Source organism: Haemaphysalis longicornis, unplaced genomic scaffold, assembly GCF_048455015.1.
Source record: "Haemaphysalis longicornis isolate Haplotype H1 unplaced genomic scaffold, Haemaphysalis longicornis Haplotype H1 scaffold_13, whole genome shotgun sequence".
NCBI classification, from domain to species: Eukaryota; Metazoa; Arthropoda; class Arachnida; order Ixodida; family Ixodidae; genus Haemaphysalis; species Haemaphysalis longicornis.
In genome coordinates this window covers 1,689,588-1,710,978 of record NW_027526233.1, presented here as the reverse complement: position 1 = coordinate 1,710,978, position 21,391 = coordinate 1,689,588, and the positions used below count along the sequence as shown (strand labels likewise).

The window sequence follows — 21,391 nt, the reverse complement described above, 5'->3', positions numbered from 1 at the left end:
CTGTGTTCCGCGTTTTCGTGCCAGGCAGCGCACCTCTGCACTTCAAGATGATACAATCGTTAGCGTAAAAACGTTCTATGATTTCCGGTTACTTAATTCATGCGTTTTTTCTGATGACAAATTCACAAAACTTTATCACAACAGTATTACTTACTTCTTGAACTTGAAAGATAAGATAAGGATAAGATAAGCGTAGCCAAGAAGTTTAAAGGCTCTGGCTATAGCGTCACTCAAGATCTGTCAGCCCGCACTCGTTTCGCGCAGAAACGCCTCATTGAGTCTGGAAAGGCCAGAAACGTTTCGTTTAAGTTGCACCATGAAAAAATTGTCACGAATAACAAAACTTACGTATTCGACCATGCAACCAATCAGGTGGTTGAACAAAGCTCATAGCAATGCCCTAACCCTAGGCGTCAAACAACTCCACCGAAACGTTGCACTACGTTGCCCTTTCTGCTTGCTATTGTGCGCAGCTTTATTCCCAAGCGTGACTCTTTATGCAGCTTGCTAAGATCATCCTCGTCAAACATTCTTTTACTAAGCGAAACGTGGTTAAATTCGTCAGTAAATGACAGTGATGTTATACCGTCTATGGTCAACTTTGAGATATTTCGAAAAAACAGACCTGACACCTCCCGTGGTGGCGGTGTACTTATCGCCACTAACCGTAACCTACGCCGTTAGCATGTGAAAATATCGTCTCCATTGGAAATGATCTGGCTCAGTTGCAATCCTAGTCGCCCAGGTGTCCTCATCGGTGTTTGTTATTGGACCCCTAACAGCGGCAGCGCTTTCACGCTGCTACGTCATGACGCGTTAAGCACGATAAAAGCACGATACCCAAACAGCCCGATTCTTCTTTGGAGACTTTAACTTACCTTCTGTTGACTGGTCCGATCCTTCTGCGTTATCTAAAAATGGGGCCGCTAGCGAATTCGTTAACGTATTCCTTACATTTGGTTTGTCGCAACTGGTGACACAAGCAACCCGCATCACTGATCATTCGTCCATAATTCTCAATCTCGCCCTACATACTCACTGTGAAAACGTTTCCTCGGTCACCTGCCTGCGTGTCCTAGCGATCACCTGGCTGTACACGAAACATTTACTTGCGAGTTAATCAAAAGCAGGAAAAAGAAAAAGATTCTCACACTCTATGACAAAGGTGATTACGACAGTATAAACGATAGCCTCACAACCTTTTTCGGTAGCTTTTCCTCTGGTTTGTCGCAACGCTTTCTTGAAGCGGATTGGTTGCTATTTAGGACTGAGGCACAGCGCCTAATAAAGCTTCATATTCCGAGCATCACAGTAACAGAGCGTTCGGGATCCCCGTGGTTTAATGCTCAACTAAGACGTTTAAATAATAAGAAGAAGCGTTTGTTCTGAGCAGCCACACTAGCATACCAAAGTTCCACATGGGTTAAGTATTACAGCGCAGCCAAAGAGTTTGACAGAATAACTCAACTGAAGAAATGTTAGTTTTTTTCAGCTACTTTACCTTCTATGCTTTATTGTGACCGTAAGCGCTTTTGGAACACTATAAATCCAAATCAGTCTCACTTCATATCGCTGTGCAATAACACAGACTCTCCAGTTGCTGACTCTTAAGTTCCACATATTGTGAAGTTCTGCATATTCTGAACATTCCTAATGCACCGGCCTTTGCGAACCCGCCTATGAACACTATCATTTTTGAACCACACAGAATAGTAAAGGTTATCGAGACACTAAAATATTCATCGTCGCTTGGTGTCGACGGGATTAATGCTAAGGTATTAAAAACACCAAATTATTAGCAGCCTTTTCTTATCACTCATTTTTCAAGAATCATTAAACACTGGATGCGCAACGCGACTGGCGAGCAGGTAAGGTCGTTCCAGTCGATCAAAGCGGATGCCGATCATGCCCGAACAGTTATCTCCCAAGCGCTACACTAGCGTTTGCTGCAGAAAATTGAAGCATGTTGCTACTCGCACATTGCTGCATTTCTGACATATGTGGATTTCTTTCACCCAAACTAGCATGGCTTTCGGAAAGTGTGATACGCAACTCGCACTTTTAGATGCGAAGCATCTCATGCTTGGGGCTGTGTCCCTCCCTCCCTTGTCGTTATCCGCCGTCCGCACCCCCACTGCGCATGCCTGGCCAGGCACCGCTGATGATGATTGTGGCAGGATGCTCCTAGGGATTGGCCGACCAAAGAATCCATCACGAGATAGCTTCGCGTTCAACCAGCGTCGTCAACCTCTCTTCGTTTGGCCTGACGTCAGCGCAGTCCACTAAAAAAGAAATAGACGGCGCCCGGTGTCGATCCCACGACTCTCTCGCCGCAACGGGAGGTACGTGGCGCTCTTCCTACAAACCGAGACGGGAGCATGTGCTACGAACGCTCCTTATGTCCTTCACTCATTCAAACTAAGTCAAGAAGCTACTGATACAACGAAGGCACGCGAAGCTGAAAGTCAACGGAAACGACGAACTGAAAACTTTAGAGGAGGATGTTGAATTTCCCGCGGGAAAGCTCTGGCGGGAAGCGCCATGAACCTTGCAGCTGAACCTGAGAAGAGGACTAAGAGGGCGGGCAAAGGGGTAGGAGCGTGAGTACGCAATAAAGAAAGGCGAGAACCAGGAGGTGTTCGATCAGGTAACGCGGGTGTTGCTCTCTTCGCTGTGGCTACATTTCTCTACATTTCTCTACATTTCTTTGTCTCTACATGGGGGTTCACACTACGTTCCCATTCGTGCTCCGATAAATGAAACAACATTACAGCAACACAATGGAACCTACACGGAACCCCCATGATGCTTCGCATCCTCCTCATGGTTTCCCACGAAAAGATGGTGTAATTTTTCCTCCATGACATTCACTCAAGCTTCGATCGCAACATCCCTTCTGACGCAATTTTTATTGACTTCTAGAAAACCTTCGACAAAGTTCCCCACGCTCGCCTACTGCAGAAATTATCGTCCCTTAACCTTCACCAATGTGTCGTTAACTGGATTCAAAATTTTCCAGCAGGCCGACAGCAGTTCGTTGACGCTAATTCTTAATCGCCATCTTTAGCACCGGTTATCTCAGGCGTACCACAAGGTACGTTCCTGGGACCATTTCTCTTTTTGATATATATTACCGATTTGTCTTCGAACATTTCCTCTTATATCCGTCTATTTGCAGACGATTGTGTTATTATCGTCAAATCACCAACAGCTTTCATACTTCCGCTCTTCAAAATGACCTTAACCGCATACAACAATGGTGTAACACTTGGCTGATGTGCCTGAATGTCTCTAAAACTAAGCTAATGTTCATTCAGCGCGCCGTAATCACGTCTTACCGAAATAAACTATGAATAATATTCTTATCAACAGTACCGATTCAGTAAACTATCTTGGCATCCATATCTCATGTGATTTAAGTTGGTCCACTCACATTAATTAATAATTCCGCTAACCGGGTGCTTGCATATCTTCACCGAAATTTTGCCTTGACGTCTCCTTCTGTTAAACTATTCGCTTACACAACCTTTGTCCTAGCCACGCTTGAGTATGCTACTGCCGTGTTTGATCCACACCAAATTACATGATCAATGTTCTTGATTATTTACAAAATCGTGCAACACGGTTTGTACTTTCCGAGTGCTACCGTGGTTCCAGCATTTCGGCTTTTAAAACCCAGCTTAACCTTCCCACTGTTGTTTCCCGCCGTATAATCTCACGTCTTTGTCTTTATCGTAAGTTTTTTTTCATTGTTTGCCCATTGAAAACCAGCTCATCAAGAGAGCCCATCGCATCTCCTGCACCACACATCTTGATGCAGTGTATCCTGAGCATGCCCGCACCACCACTGTTAGGCAATCGTTTTTTCTGCGCACTGCTCGTGAGTGGAAAGACTTCCCTGTGGAAACTGCCATTATCATCGATTCGCAGTGTTTAGCGGACTATTGAAGCACGCCCTTGATGTTTCGTGCATTGTCATGTACCATATGCCGAATGTACGTTTACCCCTCATGTATTACCTCAAGTCGGGGCCATTGAGGAACCAGTAAATAAAATAATAATAATAAATAAATGCTTGTTTTGCGTCCATGATACCAAATAAAAAACGTTTCGCTAATTAAACCTCAATCGATAATCTCATGTGGTGGCCGGCAAACAAGCTTTGAAGCGGCAAATCGACAGAGATTATACGCAAATACGACCGAGCGGTTTTCTTTAAAATTGAAATAATGCCCAGAAATTGACTACGGTAGAGGCAAAATGTTGGACAGACAAAAACACGCAAGAATGTTTTGAATGTTTAGTTTATAAGTTATTGCTCCGTAAAAATTAATTTCTCCATCTCCACGAAGTGAATGATGATGAGTGGGGCGGAGCTCCAATGCTTATCGTTAAAACCGTGAAACATTCCCCCACACAGCATATAAAGACTCGACACGTTGTTATAGGGGTGGTTGTAAATACACTTATTTACACGATGTTTATTGTTTACATATCGATGCAATTATCCCGCGCCCGCTCCGTTCTCTTGCCGCCGCTTGAGTGCCGCCTCTGCTTCGCAGGCTCTCACTTCGGGATCCGCTTGTGGACGAGCCCGCTCTGCTTCGGCTGCGCGAGCCCTCGCCGCTGCCGCCGCCTCCGGATCGATGCTGGTGCTGGATTGCCATTGCTGCCGACGCTGGCGTCTTTCTTCGGCCTCGCGAGCTCTCACCGCGGGGTCTTGGCGGCGGGCCTGCATTGCAGCCGCTTCGCGAGCTCTCCGAGCCGCTGCCTTTGCTTCCAAGGTGTTCATGATGAGCAGCCTGTGACGCGCCGCCTTGAGTGCCTCGAAGCGAGCGGAGCGCGCGAGCATCAAGACACCCTAGCCGCTATTGCACAGTTGCGCCTCTAGCGGTCGCCTCGAGAACTAGTGGACAAGGCGACGGCGCGACGCGGGAGTTGCCCCGAGCAAGAGGAGCTTCGCCCCTAAAAACTTCTTAAAACGTATTCGAATCACTGCCAGATAAACGCAAACACTGAATAAAAACATGTCTGCCTAAGCGTCATCAAGCAGAACAAATAAAAAAGGCTATAAAAAATTTAACGCGGCTGTCATAACAAATTACGTGCGATTAGTGGAATCATGGTAAAACTGAATTTAGTTTGACTATCCCATGTTGCATTCATCATGCGAGGACCAGCAGTGCAGGGAGGTGTGACAGAGGCTAGGGTACAGTGAAGAAAAAATTGCATGGCAGGAATATGCCTGGTCTTAATACGGGTCACGGCTTTCGACGGTATTTATGCCCGCTTATGTGATTTAAATATAAGAGAAATGTGGTCTCTATCTAGTATCGACGATACTTTACTGCTACATCACACTAGTTTTATGGAGCTGCCCGCAGCAGTGGCTGAGTGGCTCAGAAGTTATGCTACTAAGCCCAAGGACGCAGATCCGGTTACCGGAAGCGGCGGCCGATTCCCCGTAACTGGATTCCCGACGCGGTTGCCACTTAGATGCAGGCCAAAAGCAGATACGCCTGTGTGGCGAGATTTCAGGGCACGTTAACTATTTTCAGGTTTTAGCAAGCAATCCTCCACCCTCCATTACAGCGCGCCTCGTATATCCTAGGCGTAGCTTCGGCTCATTAAAGCTCAAACAATTGGAAAATTTGTAGCCTATGTAACCAACCTCTGTGATGCGTCATTCGTAAAAAAATGAGCACAGAATGAGTTCCCGGTGCACACTTCCCTACCTTACTTTGCAGCATGACTACGGGGTACTGTTTCTTTGTGTCAACTTATCTATTCAAAGGTGTTCTTGAGGGCCTTGCCGTCAGTTGTTTTTGTAAAACGTCATCGCATGTGATCCTCGATCGGATTACAGCCGCGAAGCTGCCTGCGCTGGACGTTTCTTTCGACGTTGCTGTTCCTCGTAGGCTCTCGGAACGAACCAGCAGGGTCCATATTATTCCTGTACTATCCAGAAGAAAAGCTAATACATTTTGCTATTAACGTAGCAGCAGGTGTTTTGTGCTGCCACACTTTACGTCATATACCCTAAAACGCCACATGCTACACCCTCGCTGCCTTTCAAACCAGGATGTCCATGAACTTTAGTTCTTACCATTTTACTGCCAGGCGCTCTTGTGGTACTTTGCACAGGTGAGTTTCATAAAAATAAATAACTGGGTTTTGCGCACCGCAGACAAGACAAATAATGCACCTCACAACAGCATTGGGCGCTTCGAGTTAAACGTGGTATGATATCGGGGCGTATGGTTTTATCTCAACATATATCAGTAGGGAGACTAGATAGCAATTTTTTTGGTATTGATTTTTATAAAAAAATAATTCCCTGCTTGTATTTAATTACTGCGCTTTATTACAATTTCTCCATATTCAGGAGCATTTGGAAGTGAAGTCGCCATTCTTTTTTTGAAAATGAGGGTGTCGTGCAGAGGACGACAAAGAACATTTTTTTGTTTTGGAAGAACCGGCCTCTTGCATTCCGAACAACTACAGCCGAATGGTTTTTCGAGCCTACCTTAATTCAGGATTAAGAATTGTGAATATAGGGTAAAGATAAATAAAAGAGATGCGGTGGTAACTGCCCGACAGCGTTGTACGGGTTGAAACAAATGCATACAGAGGGACCACTGCTCTCGAATATTTGTTTTCTTTCCCTTTGGCTGTGGTTGCAGTCTTAAAAATAAGGGCTGACGAAGCTCTAAGGCCCAGGTAGTGCCACCACTGCTTCACCTGTTTTCTGGCATATCTAGATTACTGGTTAGAAGTTACAAAATCAAATCATGGTTACTTCGTTAACGCTCTTGTTTGAATATAACACAATTGCATTCTGTCCTTATAGCCCTACGAGCTTCCCATAAGGAAAATTCTTTTGGGCCATAGGCACATAAGTACTCGAGAAACATTTGTATATTGTGCTGCTATGTTTGAATTAAAGGCAGGATAACAGAACGAATCGCACGTAGACTTTAAATTGGGTGCACCTTTCATAGGAAACTCACACGTGTATTTGGACGCATAAAGATTTATCAGAAGGCATAACAATTACTTATTACTTACAAGCATGTTGCAATAAAAAAATTACCGTTTTTAAAATATCTCCGCTAACCAAAGACTGTGTATGTCACATGTCGAAAGATTACGAGGCGCGCTTAAACCTACTTACGTTGTTTTAAAGCGAAACCGGATGAGAAAATAAAGACATTCTCCGAACTGTCCAGGGCGTTTGGTTGTTTTTTACATTTCACAGCCATACATACAACTTTATCTGCCTTTAGTGTTTCTTGGAACCTACTGCTCTGATTCGAACAGTTTCTACCAGCCAAATGCCATTAAGTCCCCTAATAACGGGGACAAATGTAATATCTGGAGTCATTCCTGGACACTTGCTCTGCGCTCTAAGAGCATTTGTAATATCTCTTCTATTGTTTTTATACTTAAGGCGTTATTCTTTTGTCACCAACTATAACAACTTGGTGACTGGCTAAACAACTGGAAAACAAATTTATGTCTGCCGAACGTGCCAAGGAGGCAATAATGATAGGAGTAACACTTAGGAAAAGGAAACGAGCTTTCTGGATCAGGGAACAAATTGAGGAGAAGATATCATGGTTCAAGAAAAGAAAAAGAAAACACTTGGGCTGGCCGTGTAGTAAGAGGAAGCGACAACTGGCGGACCACAAGGATAACGGAGTGGCCCTCGAGCGCTAGGTCTAGATGAAGACCAGGGAAATGAGGGACGGGACCTAGAAATTTCGCCGTAAAAGAATACACTCGGGCAGCGGAGGTCAATGGGGAAGGCCTGCAGCGAAATGATGATGGTGATGGTATTTTAATAAAATAAACAATATTTGTCCATGTCTGGCATGTATATTATCCCACAAAATACTGAGGATTTACCAGCGCCTCGGAACGCAACTTTGGCGTCGTTCTGTCATGGTAAATCAAAATGGCGGACGCACCGAAACTTAGCGGAAATTTAAATAATGCCATTTTTTTACAAGACTAAGATTAAGGGCAAATGAATCATTTTTTCCAAGACTAAGAACAAATGATTCAAGCAACAAAAATACTTCTAATATATATAAAATGTATTAACAATTTGGTAACAACCTTAGGTTTTGTTTATCACTGGTTCCTCGCGAAGAATCTATCTTTCCGGACGCATCACGTGCGCTTGACTTGCTGCTCAAGTACCCTGAATGCGTATATTTTCATATCAAAAGTGTGGCATCATCATCATAAACAACAGAAAAAGCCTATTTAAGTCCACAGAAGCACGAAGCCCCTTTTTTGCCTACTCTACTTTTATTTGCCCGCAGGCGGGGTGCGAGTCCCCCAGTCTAATCCCTTGCTTACAATTTTGTTCTAATAATTCAGACTTACTGCAAAATTGTTCTATGCTGTATATCACGTCCAGTACACGAATGGAAGCATTGCCACATATTTTATTACATCCCTCCTAATTTCAAAAGCTCGCGTCTCTTTTTGTTACCTCTTGCCTGAGCCTTCATCGCACATTTGACGACGTCGTCACAGAGACAGACTTCGCTGAACTTGCTCACCGCTAACATCACTGACAATCGCCTTAACCACAATCAACCGGTCGCCGTTTTCAAGCGCACCCATTGACGCTTTCTTTTTTCTTTACACAATGACCTTCTTGGGTACAAAGTCAGAACGCACTGCATCGCCTAAATATCGATAAAAATCTCCAGCAAAACTCACTGTCGTGCTGTCAGTAAACGTTTCTTGAATTGGAGCCTGTTCTGGTGTAAGTTGTTCTTGTTTTTGTTCTTGTTTTCGGCGTTATGTATGCTGACTACTCCGATAAACGCCCCTCTTGTGAGTTACCATCTGCCTGTAGAGTGAAAATAATGAAAGAAAATGAGTTAGCTGACGCAAGCTTATGCTATGCAATACAGCCTTTTTCCGAAAAAACTGATTGAATTGAAACTGGAGACGTTTCACATTTGCGAGTAACTTATGTACTATGGCATATATAGAGAAACCAAACGCTGCCGTTCGTTATCCAACGATCCCACTCTAGTGCAGGCGCTGCCAGGGCGTGCTGCCAGTTTTGCCTATCGCACACCCGCTTTTGGCCTTGTCATCGGGGGGCTAGAAAACAGCGGGTTTCGCGATATCATCAACCACATGCTTGTTTCGGGAAAACGTGGTGTCCGACTCCTGCGCAATACGCGCGCCGACCAGGAAGATTCTGACGAATTGCAAGGGACAAACGCGGAACAACTTCCCAAACTGTCTTTCTTGAAGCCGTGTATTGCCTGCCTAACTGGAAGGCCTAACGGATGACTCCGACATACGGCGAAGGCGTACTATGGCGTCTTCATGACGGAATGGCGGCAACGCTGGGTTTCTTATTTCCTTCGCATACCGCTGTATCTAAAGGCAGCTGCTCCATGTCAAGACGAATCACGTTACAGCAAGCATCGTCATCGGTGGGCGAAGTGGACGGCAGCTTTATGATACGCCGACGCGTTTTGCGGGTGCCAGAGGGAGACGATTTGAGGAGATAACGCCTCCGACTCTGCGCAGACTTTTTTTCTTGTATTGCTCACTTTAGTCGGCGCGTTTTACGAACGTTGCAAGCCGCGTTCGCAAGTGACACATTTTGAAGGCGATAACTTTTCTTGCAGGAAAGGAGGTGACGATTTAAGGCGGCGCGTCACACTTGGCATCGCGAAAAGCCGTGAGGCTTCGGTGAGGAGTGCTTTTCCTATGCTCTTACAGCCTCGAAGCTGAAGTGATTGGCAGAAACTCGTGGCTTTAGAGGTCAGCGAAGGTACCAGCGCATACTTTAAGTTTGGATTCATCTTCCGCAATGTGAAAAAGCGGTAGCCGCCATATTACGAAGGCGAACTGAACCCAACTTCTTCCACCAATCATCAGGGCCAGGACCACACCTGGTATACCACTGTGATTGCCATCGGTTCACCCTCGACATGCTCGTCTTCGCATTTTGTGTCGCCATCTCATCGTGTGTCGTCTCCAGCGACAGCCTTCCTGGTGGCTACTACCGCCGGCGGCCAGATTCTGATCCAGTTTACACCCAGATGGCTCATTTTGCCATTGCCCAGCACACGGCGTCGCACGAGTTCTTCGACACCCTGCTCGACCTTTTCCAAGTAGACGTGCAGGTATTTCGAGGAGCAAATTACGCTCTAAGCATTTTCAGCGAACTTGATTAGTCTAAATTCACTTTAATACATGCGTCTCCTTCAATGGAGCGTTATTGCGGAAATCCTATTCTGTGGCATACAAAGTGGTTCTGATATTTCCTGCCATTTGGTGTGGTGGTATCTATAGGTGACGAAAAACGTAGTTGAGCCGGACGAGATTGCATTTCACCCCAGCAACATTGTAAAATACGCGTTACAGTTAATGTAATGTCCGTAAAGTTAAGAACGTTAAAGATCCCTAGGTATTCAAAACTAATCCGGAGCCCTCCACTACGGCGCGCCTCATCGCCTGCGTTGCGTCGGCGCGTTAAACCCGTATAGTTAGGTGAATCCGTAAAGTTAAAAAACAACAATCGTTATAGAAATCGTTTTGTATAAATTATCTTTCTACCAAATAAAGGCTGTTTGACCAGAGCAGAGGATGTGGGTTTCATAACAATTTACCTTTTTATGAGACATGTTGAACTGCATATTACCTGTAAGCAAATTGAAAAGTAACAATTTTTTGGCAGGTTCATTAAAATTCTTTAACTTTTAAAATAATCTTTTGGGGAAAAGAGAAACTAAATGCAAAAATTTATCACTTAAAAGATACCGACGGCTTTACATGGTTTTTTTTAGTTAAATAGAGAGTGCTTTGCGCAAACGAATTACAAATGCATCTAATATTTGAAGACCTTGAAAATACAATTACCAGTGCACTTACTCCGCAGGATGTGTGAAAGTACCACAGGCATAGCTGGTGCATATGTATGTTGTAAAGCTACATTTACGATAGAAAACCGAACGGAATTCTTGGTTTATTTGTTCGAAAAGAAAATGCCGCAAGAAGTTTTTAGAGTGGAATTAGTGGATTGTTTGCGATTAGAAATTGGCGGCAACACTTCGGAGGAATAATTTGGAAGCCTAACAAGTTGGCTTATTATATTACGAAGGCATTGTGGAGACCACAATCGTAAATGCGATTCAGCTGAGGTTTCTGTTTTTATTTATTTATTTATTTAGAGATACTGCAGGTCAACACCTTGACACAAGCAGGGGGGGCTTATACAAAACATAGAAATGAAACGAGTAGGAAAGCGAACATAGGATATAAATATATCAGAAACAATCCATGGTACCCTGAATCTTATGCACATATATTACAATAGCAACACGACAGAACACACTAACTTGAAAAAAGATGACGCTGTAACGCTTTTGCAAAATATTTTGCTTTTAAAACACCATAAGGTAAAGAATTCTAGTCTGCAACAGTCCTGGGGAAAAAAAAATATTTTTGAAGGCATCTGTTCGAGCGAAAATAGGTGTCAATACGAATTCATGAGTGCGTCTCGTAGCCCTAGTTACATGTGGTTTAACGCATCCGGGGAGAGGTATTTTTATTTTGCCTGACACGCAATCATGCAGAAATATCAGCCGACTGACCCGTCTGCGATCATCTAACGTTTGAATATTATTTCCTTTCATCAGAAGAGATGGTGAGTCATGCCTATAGTATTTCGCGTAAATAAATCGGACGGCTTTTGTCTGCACCTTCTCTAACTGAAAAATGTCTTTTTTAGTAGAGGGACCCCAAACGACTGAAGCATATTTTAATTTCGCTCGATCGTATTGTACGCCATTGGCTTAGTGTTTGCTGGAGCATTTTTTTTAGCTTCCGCCTCAGATACCAGATTTAACGAAGAGACGATATAAAGATATCGGATACATGATCGGATCATCTGAGTTTAGAAGATAGGGTAACACCAAGGTACTTGTATTTTAGAACTTCTTTGATGACATTGTTTTGAAGAGTATAAGAAATTGTACTTGGATGCATCTTTCGTGTTACACGCACGAGTCCTGTTTTTTCATTGTTGAGCAACATGCCCCATCGGTCACACCAATCGTTAATTGCCAAAAGATTATTTTGAAATACGTCGTGATCTTCCTTGGACGATATTTCGTTAAAGACTACATAATCGTCAGCAAATAATTTGATTGAAACATTACTCCCAACTTCTGCTATATCATTGACATAAATAAGAAACAGGAGGGGTCTTAACACACTACCAGAGTGCTTACACTACCTTGGGGTACCCCCGAGGATACAGGAAACATATCAGAGGCACAAATGTTAATTTCGACGAACTGTTTTCTGTTTTTGAGGTATGAATTCACCCAACGAACAATACTGAGAGGTAACCCTAGTTGTTTTAACTTATACAACATTTTCCCATGAGGTACTGTATCGAAAGCCTATAGGTGCAGAAAGAGCATATCCACCTGCCCTGACCGATCCAGAATTTCGGAAACCTCATGCACTTTTAAAACCAACTTGGTGGTGGTAAACGTGCTCCTCCGGAACCCATGCTGGCAGTGGGACAGCAAATTTCTTTCCAATAAAAACATTTCAATATAATTCGCGACGCCATGCTCTAACATTTTACAGTACGTGATTGTAATCGAAACTGGGCGCTAGTTGCTGTAATCTAATCTGCCTCCTTTTTTGAATACTGGGACTACCCGTGCCATACGCCAGCCATCAGGTATATCACCTGTCCATATTGATAAATAAACAAATGTGTCAAAAACACTGCATTTTGTTCCGAATATCATCGCAAAAAGGCACTTGGAACGGCATCCGGTCCTGTAGACTTTTTACATCCAGTTTGAACAACATTTCAACAACTCCCACATAAGTTAAGCTATTTATCACATTGTTGCAGATCACAATTGCGGTTCAGGCACACAAACATTTAGTTAACTTAATATATCATACGGTACAAGAATAATAAAATAAAAGGGTGTTTCTATTTTGTGCAAAAACCATATTGTTGAGTTCAATGTTATAGGAGAGTAAATTGGGTTGTGCAGAAAATCATTTTGTGGTAACGTATTTTTCCCGCTACAGTAGCAAACGTGTCCATAGACGACTTTGTTGTCTGAAAATATTTTTCTTGATTTCAGCATCCCATTGGTGGCTTTAAATCTCTCACCTTGTGGGCTACCTGACAGCGAAATATTTTTCACTTGTCGGCCTGTCAATCTATTTGGTTGCCGGGCGAAGAGTTAAGAAATGCTTGGACAAGAAGTATATACAGGAAAACCGTCACAAACTACGGAAATTGGTGGCGCGCATTAGGCATATCCACATCGGTCAGCAAAAATGAGTGATCCCATTTTGTGGAGTTGAATGGTTAGCGAAGCTTCTTATCACACGGCATTGAGGTGATACCGAGTTAACGTGGAAGGTATTAGAAAATTTTGTTTCTCCTCAGCATTGACGGCGGTCATTCCTCAGGAAGGCACATACACTGACAGCCGCTTTCTTTTGGGCGTTCGCGATAAAGTTTACTTTCTCGCAAGTTGTTTTTGCACAAGCACAACTAAAGTTAGCGGAAGACTAGCCCGTATTTGTCCCTCAGTTGGACAACTTCCTCCGTTACGTTAAATAGCATCAAAATAAGAAATGCAAGGATGCAAGTGTGGTGCTTTTGCGCGTCGGTGTAAGATTTTCCTTCTATAAAAGGCTAACATTCGATGAGGAAAGAGCCAGATGACCACGACACAAACGGACACTTAAGCTAAATATTTACCTCAAAATACACGATTTGTCAACGTTTGAATAGCCTTTTTAATTATATATGTTTTCGTAAGAAAAAATATACTCATTTGGTATCACTTCGTGCAGTCCTTTTCTTTCTGCAGCCATCGTCGAAAGTTCACGTTTTCAAAAGTCGGCGCTTTCAGGGTGCGCGGCGCTTTCACGCTAAAGTTCCGGGCTCGTTAGTGAGGGAGACGAGGTGACCGTCCGGTGTGTTCGCCACCTGCGGTCAGCACCGAAATCATAGGCCGTTTGAAACATAACAAGATACAGCCAGGACGTTCGTTTTGCGACGCACCGCGTTAGAGAACGTCGCACGCGTTCTTCGAAGTCTTTTAGAGAGAGAGAGAGAGAGAGAGAGAGAGAGAGAGAGAGAGAGAGAGAGAGAGAGAGAGAGAGAGAGAGAGAGAGAGAGAGCACATTTATTTCACAGCCCCTGTACGGGTCCGCTGTACATCTGGTCGAGATCAACCAATCTCCGCCCTGATAGTGAGTAGGTGGTCAAGAAGGGCGGTCCGCGACGAGGTCGTCTAGCCCGTGTGGTCGTCTAGCCCAGGCGCCCCAGGTGGAGATGTAGTCGGGCAGTGAGCGGCAATGGGGTGTGTGGGCTCTGGCACAGGTCCAGTAAGCGTGGCTGAACGTTGTGAAGCCCAACTCTTTGCAAAGCGGTCCTTTTGGAGTGCTGTGTATTCGGTGCGGAACGTAGTTGCTTGGTAGGGGTGTGTTTGTGCTTGCCTTAGTGGTGTCGTGTATTTCCCCCAAGAAATTCTGGTGGCAGGGCACTTTTTTTGCAGGCTTTTCGAAGTGTCTTCGTGTAGTCTTTTTGTTCCCGGTAGCACTCTTTCCTGTCCTCTGCCGAAAAGTAATCTTCGGGAAAGGCCTTTCATTCGCGTTCGCGAGAGATACACAGAACCCTAGTCATATACCTTTAGGCACGTTTGGATCCAAACCTATGAAACGAGCGCAGTTTTGATAAAAATGAGCGGACGATTGGTTTTGATCAAAACGCTTCAAGGAACGCCGTCGAAAGCAGGCAGATAAAAATGCAAAAAAAAAAGACTTCTCTAGCTGGGCTTATAACGAATGAAGTGAACGCGATGGCGGTCGAGCAGAGCGAACGCGGGAAGTCGAATGATTTAAGCGAACTCAAGCTGTATCCACCGAGGAGGGAGAAAGAGCTGAGGGGAGACGCCATCTTTCGGTAGCACTTGCAGCAGAAGAACCAGATATGCCACCAATTTTTTAAAGTATTTGCGTGACGAATTGGATGTCTTGGCTCCCTCATACCTTTCTTTTTTTTCACATATTATTGTGCTTACTATTTCACATATACGTTCATCTTTTTTAACTGAAGTGAAAATTCGTGCTATTGTCTTTCGCCCAGCCTGCTCAGCTGATCGTCTGGAGGTTCATCAAGACTCTTGTAACATCAGTGTTTTCAGCAATCACTATTTAATGGTGTGCAAAGAATTCGTTGGGAATTTGTTTATCGCAGATAACGGAGTTATTGTAAACTTCACAGGTTATTTTTTAGGTGTCTGAGAAATAGGGTATTTAAACTAGCCGGCGGTATTTAAACTAGCCTGACTTTTTTATAGGGCGCATGGACGCAGGCCTCTAATGTTTCCGCTCTCTTCAGAGCTCCGCAGGCTTCAACTACCGGCTAAAGTTTACAACGGCGGAGTCCACGTGCCGGGGAGAAGACACCTATAGCCCGAGTCTGTGCCGTCCCAAGAAAAAAGCGGTGAGTAGCTGGAACCTAACCTTTTTAAAAATTCCCACTGAAGCTGAAAGAGATTTATGCGTCTGGTCCGCGCCGTTTATGAAGGCAGCAAATGGATACGACTACTTTTTTCATCTGAACCTGCTTGTAAATCACGTTGTTTATAGAGCAATGATGAATAGAAGAAACATTCTAGCTAAAGAAATTGTTAATATGAGGAAAAGTTCTTTTACCAACGGTGTATTGTGCGAAGCCTTGGGCCCTGTGGAAGTCTTTCCGGGCGTTCATACGGCGCCAAAACTGTTTCCCTGAGTTCTATAAAATGGCATTTTTACCGGTGCCCGCTACATAAAACACCTGATCAACAAATCATATCCAGCGTAGGTCATTTCAAATCCATACCTTGAGTTATACGTTCCTGACGGAATGCAAGCGGAAAACGCTTTATTGGGCTTCAAGGTTCCGGCGAATACACAGAGTTACTATTCGAGTTCCGTCGCCAGAAAAAATTAGTTGCCTCTCAGCTATGCCCAATGGAGACCCCAGGATAACATGTAATTTCCCGCCTACACTTCAACAGCGCTAAGTTCTATATACAATTAAACCTGGATATAACGAAGTTTACAAAATTTCGCAATTTTTTGTTACATCCAGGTTTTCGTTACATGCAGGTTTCGGGTTAACGTTCGCTTGAATGAAGCAGAAACGAAACCTGAATGATAGGCATCAGTGAAGGTGAACTCACCCTTCAAGGGCTTATTTTACAGTGGAAAACTGCGTAATTGGCGCATGCTGCTCGCACGAGCTCAGTCACTACAGGGAGCTCCAACCCACGACCTCCAGAATACCGGTCACGAACAGATGAAGAAGGAGATCGTGGGTTCGGATCCCACCCGGCGGGCATTTTTGCACTACCTTCTTTTCGACTAAAAAAATTCTTCATCTCTTTCTATGACCCAACACAACCTCCCCTTTGCTTTCCGAGGTTTTCTTGACTGCCAACCCTTATTTTCTGCCTTACTTCACGGAGCCCCTCATTTCCCATTTTATGATTCGCTACATGCTTAGCGAGGGCCTCTGTTCTGGCAGTCTTGGTGCCAAAGGGAGCTTAAGAGGGTTCAACGCTGGTCGACCACTCTCGACATGTAGACACTCGAGTCACGGCCCGGGGGTTAAAAAGAAGGTCCCCTTCACCCCGAGTAGTCCGAGTGGCGCTGGCTACCACCCCCAAGTGAAGGAATCAAAAATACCTTTACATAAATACCCGAGAAAGTGCTGGGGAAACAGCCCCGCCGGTAGCGTAGTGGTTATCGCACCAGACCGGTATTCTGGAGGTCGTGGGTTCGGATCCCACCCGGCGGGCATTTTTTTACCACTTTCTTTTCGACTAAAAAAATTCTTCCATCTCTTTCTATGACCCAACACAACCACCCCTTTGCTTTCCGAGGTTTTCTTTACTGCCAACCCTTATTTTCTATATATATATAAATATATATATATATATATATATAGCGAATCAGAATAGGAAATGAGGGGCTCGTTGAAAATAAGACAGAAATAAGAATTGGCAGTCAAGACAACCTCGGAAAGCAAAGGGGAGGATGTAGTACGTCAAGATAAAGAATTTGGAAAATAAGAAAGTGGAGAAAAAATGCCCGCCAGGTGGGATCCGAACCCACGACCTCCAGAATACCGGTCTGGTGCGATAACCACTACGCTACCGGCGGGGCTACTTTTAGCCTCCACTTTCTGGGGTATTTATGTTTAGGTATTTTTGTTTCCTGCGCTTGGGGGTGGTAGCCAGCGCCACTCGGACTACTCGGGGTGAAGGGGACCTTCTTTTTTAACCCCCGGGCCGTGACTCGAGCGTCTACGACATGTCGAGAGTGGTCGACCAGCGTTGAACCCTCTTAAGCTAACCTTGGCACCAAGACTGCCAGAACAGAGGCCCTCGCTATGCATGTAGCGAATCAGAATAGGAAATGAGGGGCTCGTTGAAAATAAGACAGAAATAAGAATTGGCAGTCAAGACAACCTCGGAAAGCAAAGGGGAGGATGTAGTACGTCAAGATAAAGAATTTGGAAAATAAGAAAGTGGAGAAAAAATGCCCGCCAGGTGGGATCCGAACCCACGACCTCCAGAATACCGGTCTGGTGCGATAACCACTACGCTACCGGCGGGGCTACTTTTAGCCTCCACTTTCTGGGGTATTTATGTTCACGTGTTTTTGTTTCCTGCGCTTGGGGGTGGTAGCCAGCGCCACTCGGACTACTCGGGGTGAAGGGGACCTTCTTTTTTAACCCCCGGGCCGTGACTCGAGCGTCTACGACATGTCGAGAGTGGTCGACCAGCGTTGAACCCTCTTAAGCTAACCTTGGCACCAAGACTGCCAGAACAGAGGCCCTCGCTATGCATGTAGCGAATCAGAATAGGAAATGATGGGCTCGTTGAAAATAAGACAGAAATAAGAATTGGCAGTCAAGACAACCTCGGAAAGCAAAGGGGAGGATGTAGTACGTCAAGATAAAGAATTTGGAAAATAAGAAAGTGGAGAAAAAATGCCCGCCAGGTGGGATCCGAACCCACGACCTCCAGAATACCGGTCTGGTGCGATAACCACTACGCTACCGGCGGGGCTACTTTTAGCCTCCACTTTCTGGGGTATTTATGTATGTTCACGTGTTTTTGTTTCCTGCGCTTGGGGGTGGTAGCCAGCGCCACTCGGACTACTCGGGGTGAAGGGGACCTTCTTTTTTAACCCCCGGGCCGTGACTCGAGCGTCTACGACATGTCGAGAGTGGTCGACCAGCGTTGAACCCTCTTAAGCTAACCTTGGCACCAAGACTGCCAGAACAGAGGCCCTCGCTATGCATGTAGCGAATCAGAATAGGAAATGAGGGGCTCGTTGAAAATAAGACAGAAATAAGAATTGGAAGTCAAGACAACCTCGGAAAGCAAAGGGGAGGATGTAGTACGTCAAGATAAAGAATTTGGAAAATAAGAAAGTGGAGAAAAAATGCCCGCCAGGTGGGATCCGAACCCACGACCTCCAGAATACCGGTCTGGTGCGATAACCACTACGCTATATATATATATATATATATATAGAGAGAGAGAGAGAGAGAGAAAGCGAGTGAGAGAGATAGAGAGAGAGGTAAACGTCGGCGGGGGAGGGAGGCAGCTTCCCACGGGAAAGTAATAACTCTCCGCGTATGACATTTATGATGAAACGGCCGCACAATCTCGTACAGAAAAAAACGCTTTCGGTCAGTTTATACACTAAGCATGCAACTGCGGTCAAAAGTTTCGACGTTAAAGAGAATAGGCGACTAACGCAGCATTAGAACTAATTAGGCGATAGCTCGGGAATAAATTTTGAATGCGCGTATTAAAATTGTGACACCCTGTAGAGAAGAAGGTACATCTGAAGCAGGTGATTTAAATATTTCAGTGCGTCAAAATAACTAACATTTCGCTCAGCATTCAGATACAAACCCAGGAAAATTTTTCTGTTCTCAATTTCGTATAAGAGTTAGAATGCCCATCGTTTTTATTATAGACACATTACCAAACCTCTGTCAGATAGGACTTATTGCTGTCTCTAGTTGGTTTTTGAAGATTCCTTTGAAACCTTGATTCAAATTCAAATTTATTCATTTATGTAGTTACATATCACGTTGCAAGGAGAGTGGTCAAAAAGCCAGCACAGGCGCTGGCTTGACGAGGATCTCTTAGCTTAGCGTTCAGATGACGAAAGCAGTCGCAAAAGAGGCAGGAAAAGCTAATGCGACTCTTTTTCTGAAGCACTGCATAGAGATTAACTTGCAAAGAGTGTGCAGTTTGTCGGAGTAAAGCATCTCTTCGTCAGGCACTGAAACCAGGCAAGGAGCATTGACCTGGTGAGCTCAAAGTTGGCTCCTGCTAGATACAATTTCGTGGGATATCGTTTCCAGCAGACCAGGAGTATGTCCCACGCGCGGCAAGCTACGGCTGCGCGCAGTAGAGGAGAATAATAAGTAACTTTCTACTAAATGAAGTTAGGATATCGAACACATTTCCAATTTTTTAAAGAACCTATTTTTTGCTTCAACTTTATTTATTTCATGAATAAAATAGGGCAGCATGGTTAGGATGAGTTACAGTACAGAAGAGGGCCCAAATTTAAAGAGTGTTCGGGTGTCGTCCGTGCATAAATATAGCTTGTAAAGCAACAACGCAACAAACAGTGAAAACGTTTTGTACGAATTCAACAAAATTAAGAATGATTACGAACTTCTGAAAACAAGACAAATACCCAATTTAGCATCATGCCCTGTCGAAAATGACGACAAGAGATATTCCTGTAGTTTGCCGTAGTTTCTGCGTGCTGTACTGTCGTCTCGTCGTATTCTTCTGTCGTGATTCTGGCAGCTGGCTATGTCACGGCAGCTTGATGGCTGTCGTAGATACAGGCACTTCGGTGGGGACTATAGCAATGTTTGTCGTTGAGAAAATTAACTTTGTCGTTACGGCATGAGTGTGTGTCACAAGAGATGGCTTTGTCGTAGCAACGGGGTTCTGTTGTCACAACAAAGTTTTTAGTCGTACGACAGAAATTTTTGTTTGGTTTCTGCAGTATTTTTATTGCAATTTTAGACTGGGTGAAGAAGTGAAAAAAAAATAACATGCTAAAACAAAAACAGCATGTAATAAAGTTTAGCAAACAAAAAGCATTGAAAATAGTTACCGTTTCAAAGGGTCGCGAAACGAATGCAAGGCGGAGCAAGATTCAATTTCAAAAGTAATATTGATCCAGACAAATACAACTGTGCAATATACAGTTAGTTTTATATTATATATTTTTATCTTTCTATATTTTCTAAATTGTGCGCTTTTACTTTGTGCGGTGCCACAAATTACGAGCCAACTCCATGCTATGCTAGAGCTTTTTTCATTCTTGGCCACGCGTTGCGTGGCTTAATTCTCGTATTTTATTCCCTTCAATATCCAAACAAAATGTGTGAAGCTGACCCGGTATATCGTTAATACAACTTTTCCATGTCCTTATTATGCCCCATCAGGAAAACGCGTTGAAACGAACTTTCATTATAAATCCTCGTACCACTGGTTGCGTGGCCACCTTAAATAACTCCGAGAAAAAATAATATTTCAGCTGCACTGGCGGGCCTTATGTGCCTCTTTGTGCCCCCCCTTGAGAGATTACAATGAGCAGACAAAATGTGGGTACTTGTTTTTGCTGGATCCCGGTAGATCGGCTTCCATGTTATAAATCTTTTGTGTCTGGGGAAACGCATAGCTCGGGGCTTTAAATTGTAAGGATGTGGATAAGATGCCCAATATTTTTATAGGAGCAAATACTAAGTTCTTTAAATGTCTGGGACATTGGCGAACCCCGTCCCCAACGTCGGCGCTTTGTTCAGTAACATAATTTTTTGCCTTTTTTTGCAGGTGAAGGAAGTATGCACAGCCTTTGTTTTCTACGTCCCATGGGTTGGAGATCGCTCTGTCACTTCAATGCACTGCGAACAGCCGACCAACCAGTTCCATTAAAGCATAGCCTTGCATTCGCGCGGGTCACTTTTATTAACGTCCCCTTTAAAAATGCGACCTGCGCTATTGACAATTTTTTGCGCTTTTTCTGCTCTGAGGCCTGTAATTATACCAGAAAAGCCTTTACCATTTCTCACGAAGCTCAAAGAAAGAGTGACTAATACGCCTACTTTTCTATACTGAAACGCCTCAGACATTTGATCTAAAAAAGAGTCGATATTTTTATCAGTACACAATTTCCCCCGATCCTAAAACTGATCCAGACTTCTTATCGACTTACTCTTATTAGAACTAGGAATTCACTGATAGCCACTGTC

The 21,391-nt window shown here is 44.2% G+C and overlaps 1 protein-coding gene across 1 annotated transcript; it reads left to right on the top strand.

Moving 5' to 3' along the window:
• The first annotated feature begins 9,677 nt into the window (after positions 1–9,677).
• On the top strand, positions 9,678–21,088 carry LOC144164203 (mialostatin-like). Its single transcript, XM_077694718.1, has 3 exons — positions 9,678–10,169; positions 15,440–15,544; positions 20,973–21,088. Exons 1-3 carry the CDS (start codon positions 9,975–9,977, stop codon positions 21,072–21,074), a joined length of 402 nt encoding a protein of 133 aa, XP_077550844.1. The 5' UTR covers positions 9,678–9,974; the 3' UTR covers positions 21,075–21,088.
• Positions 21,089–21,391: the final 303 nt, after the last annotated feature.

Coding starts and splice junctions, on each gene's coding strand:
- LOC144164203 (XM_077694718.1), top strand. CDS start 9,975: ATGCTCGTCTTCGCATTTTGTGTCGCCATCTCATCGTGTGTCGTCTCC. Junction 10,170..15,439: donor TTTTCCAAGTAGACGTGCAG/GTATTTCGAGGA, acceptor CGCTCTCTTCAG/AGCTCCGCAGGCTTCAACTA. Junction 15,545..20,972: donor GCCGTCCCAAGAAAAAAGCG/GTGAGTAGCTGG, acceptor CTTTTTTTGCAG/GTGAAGGAAGTATGCACAGC.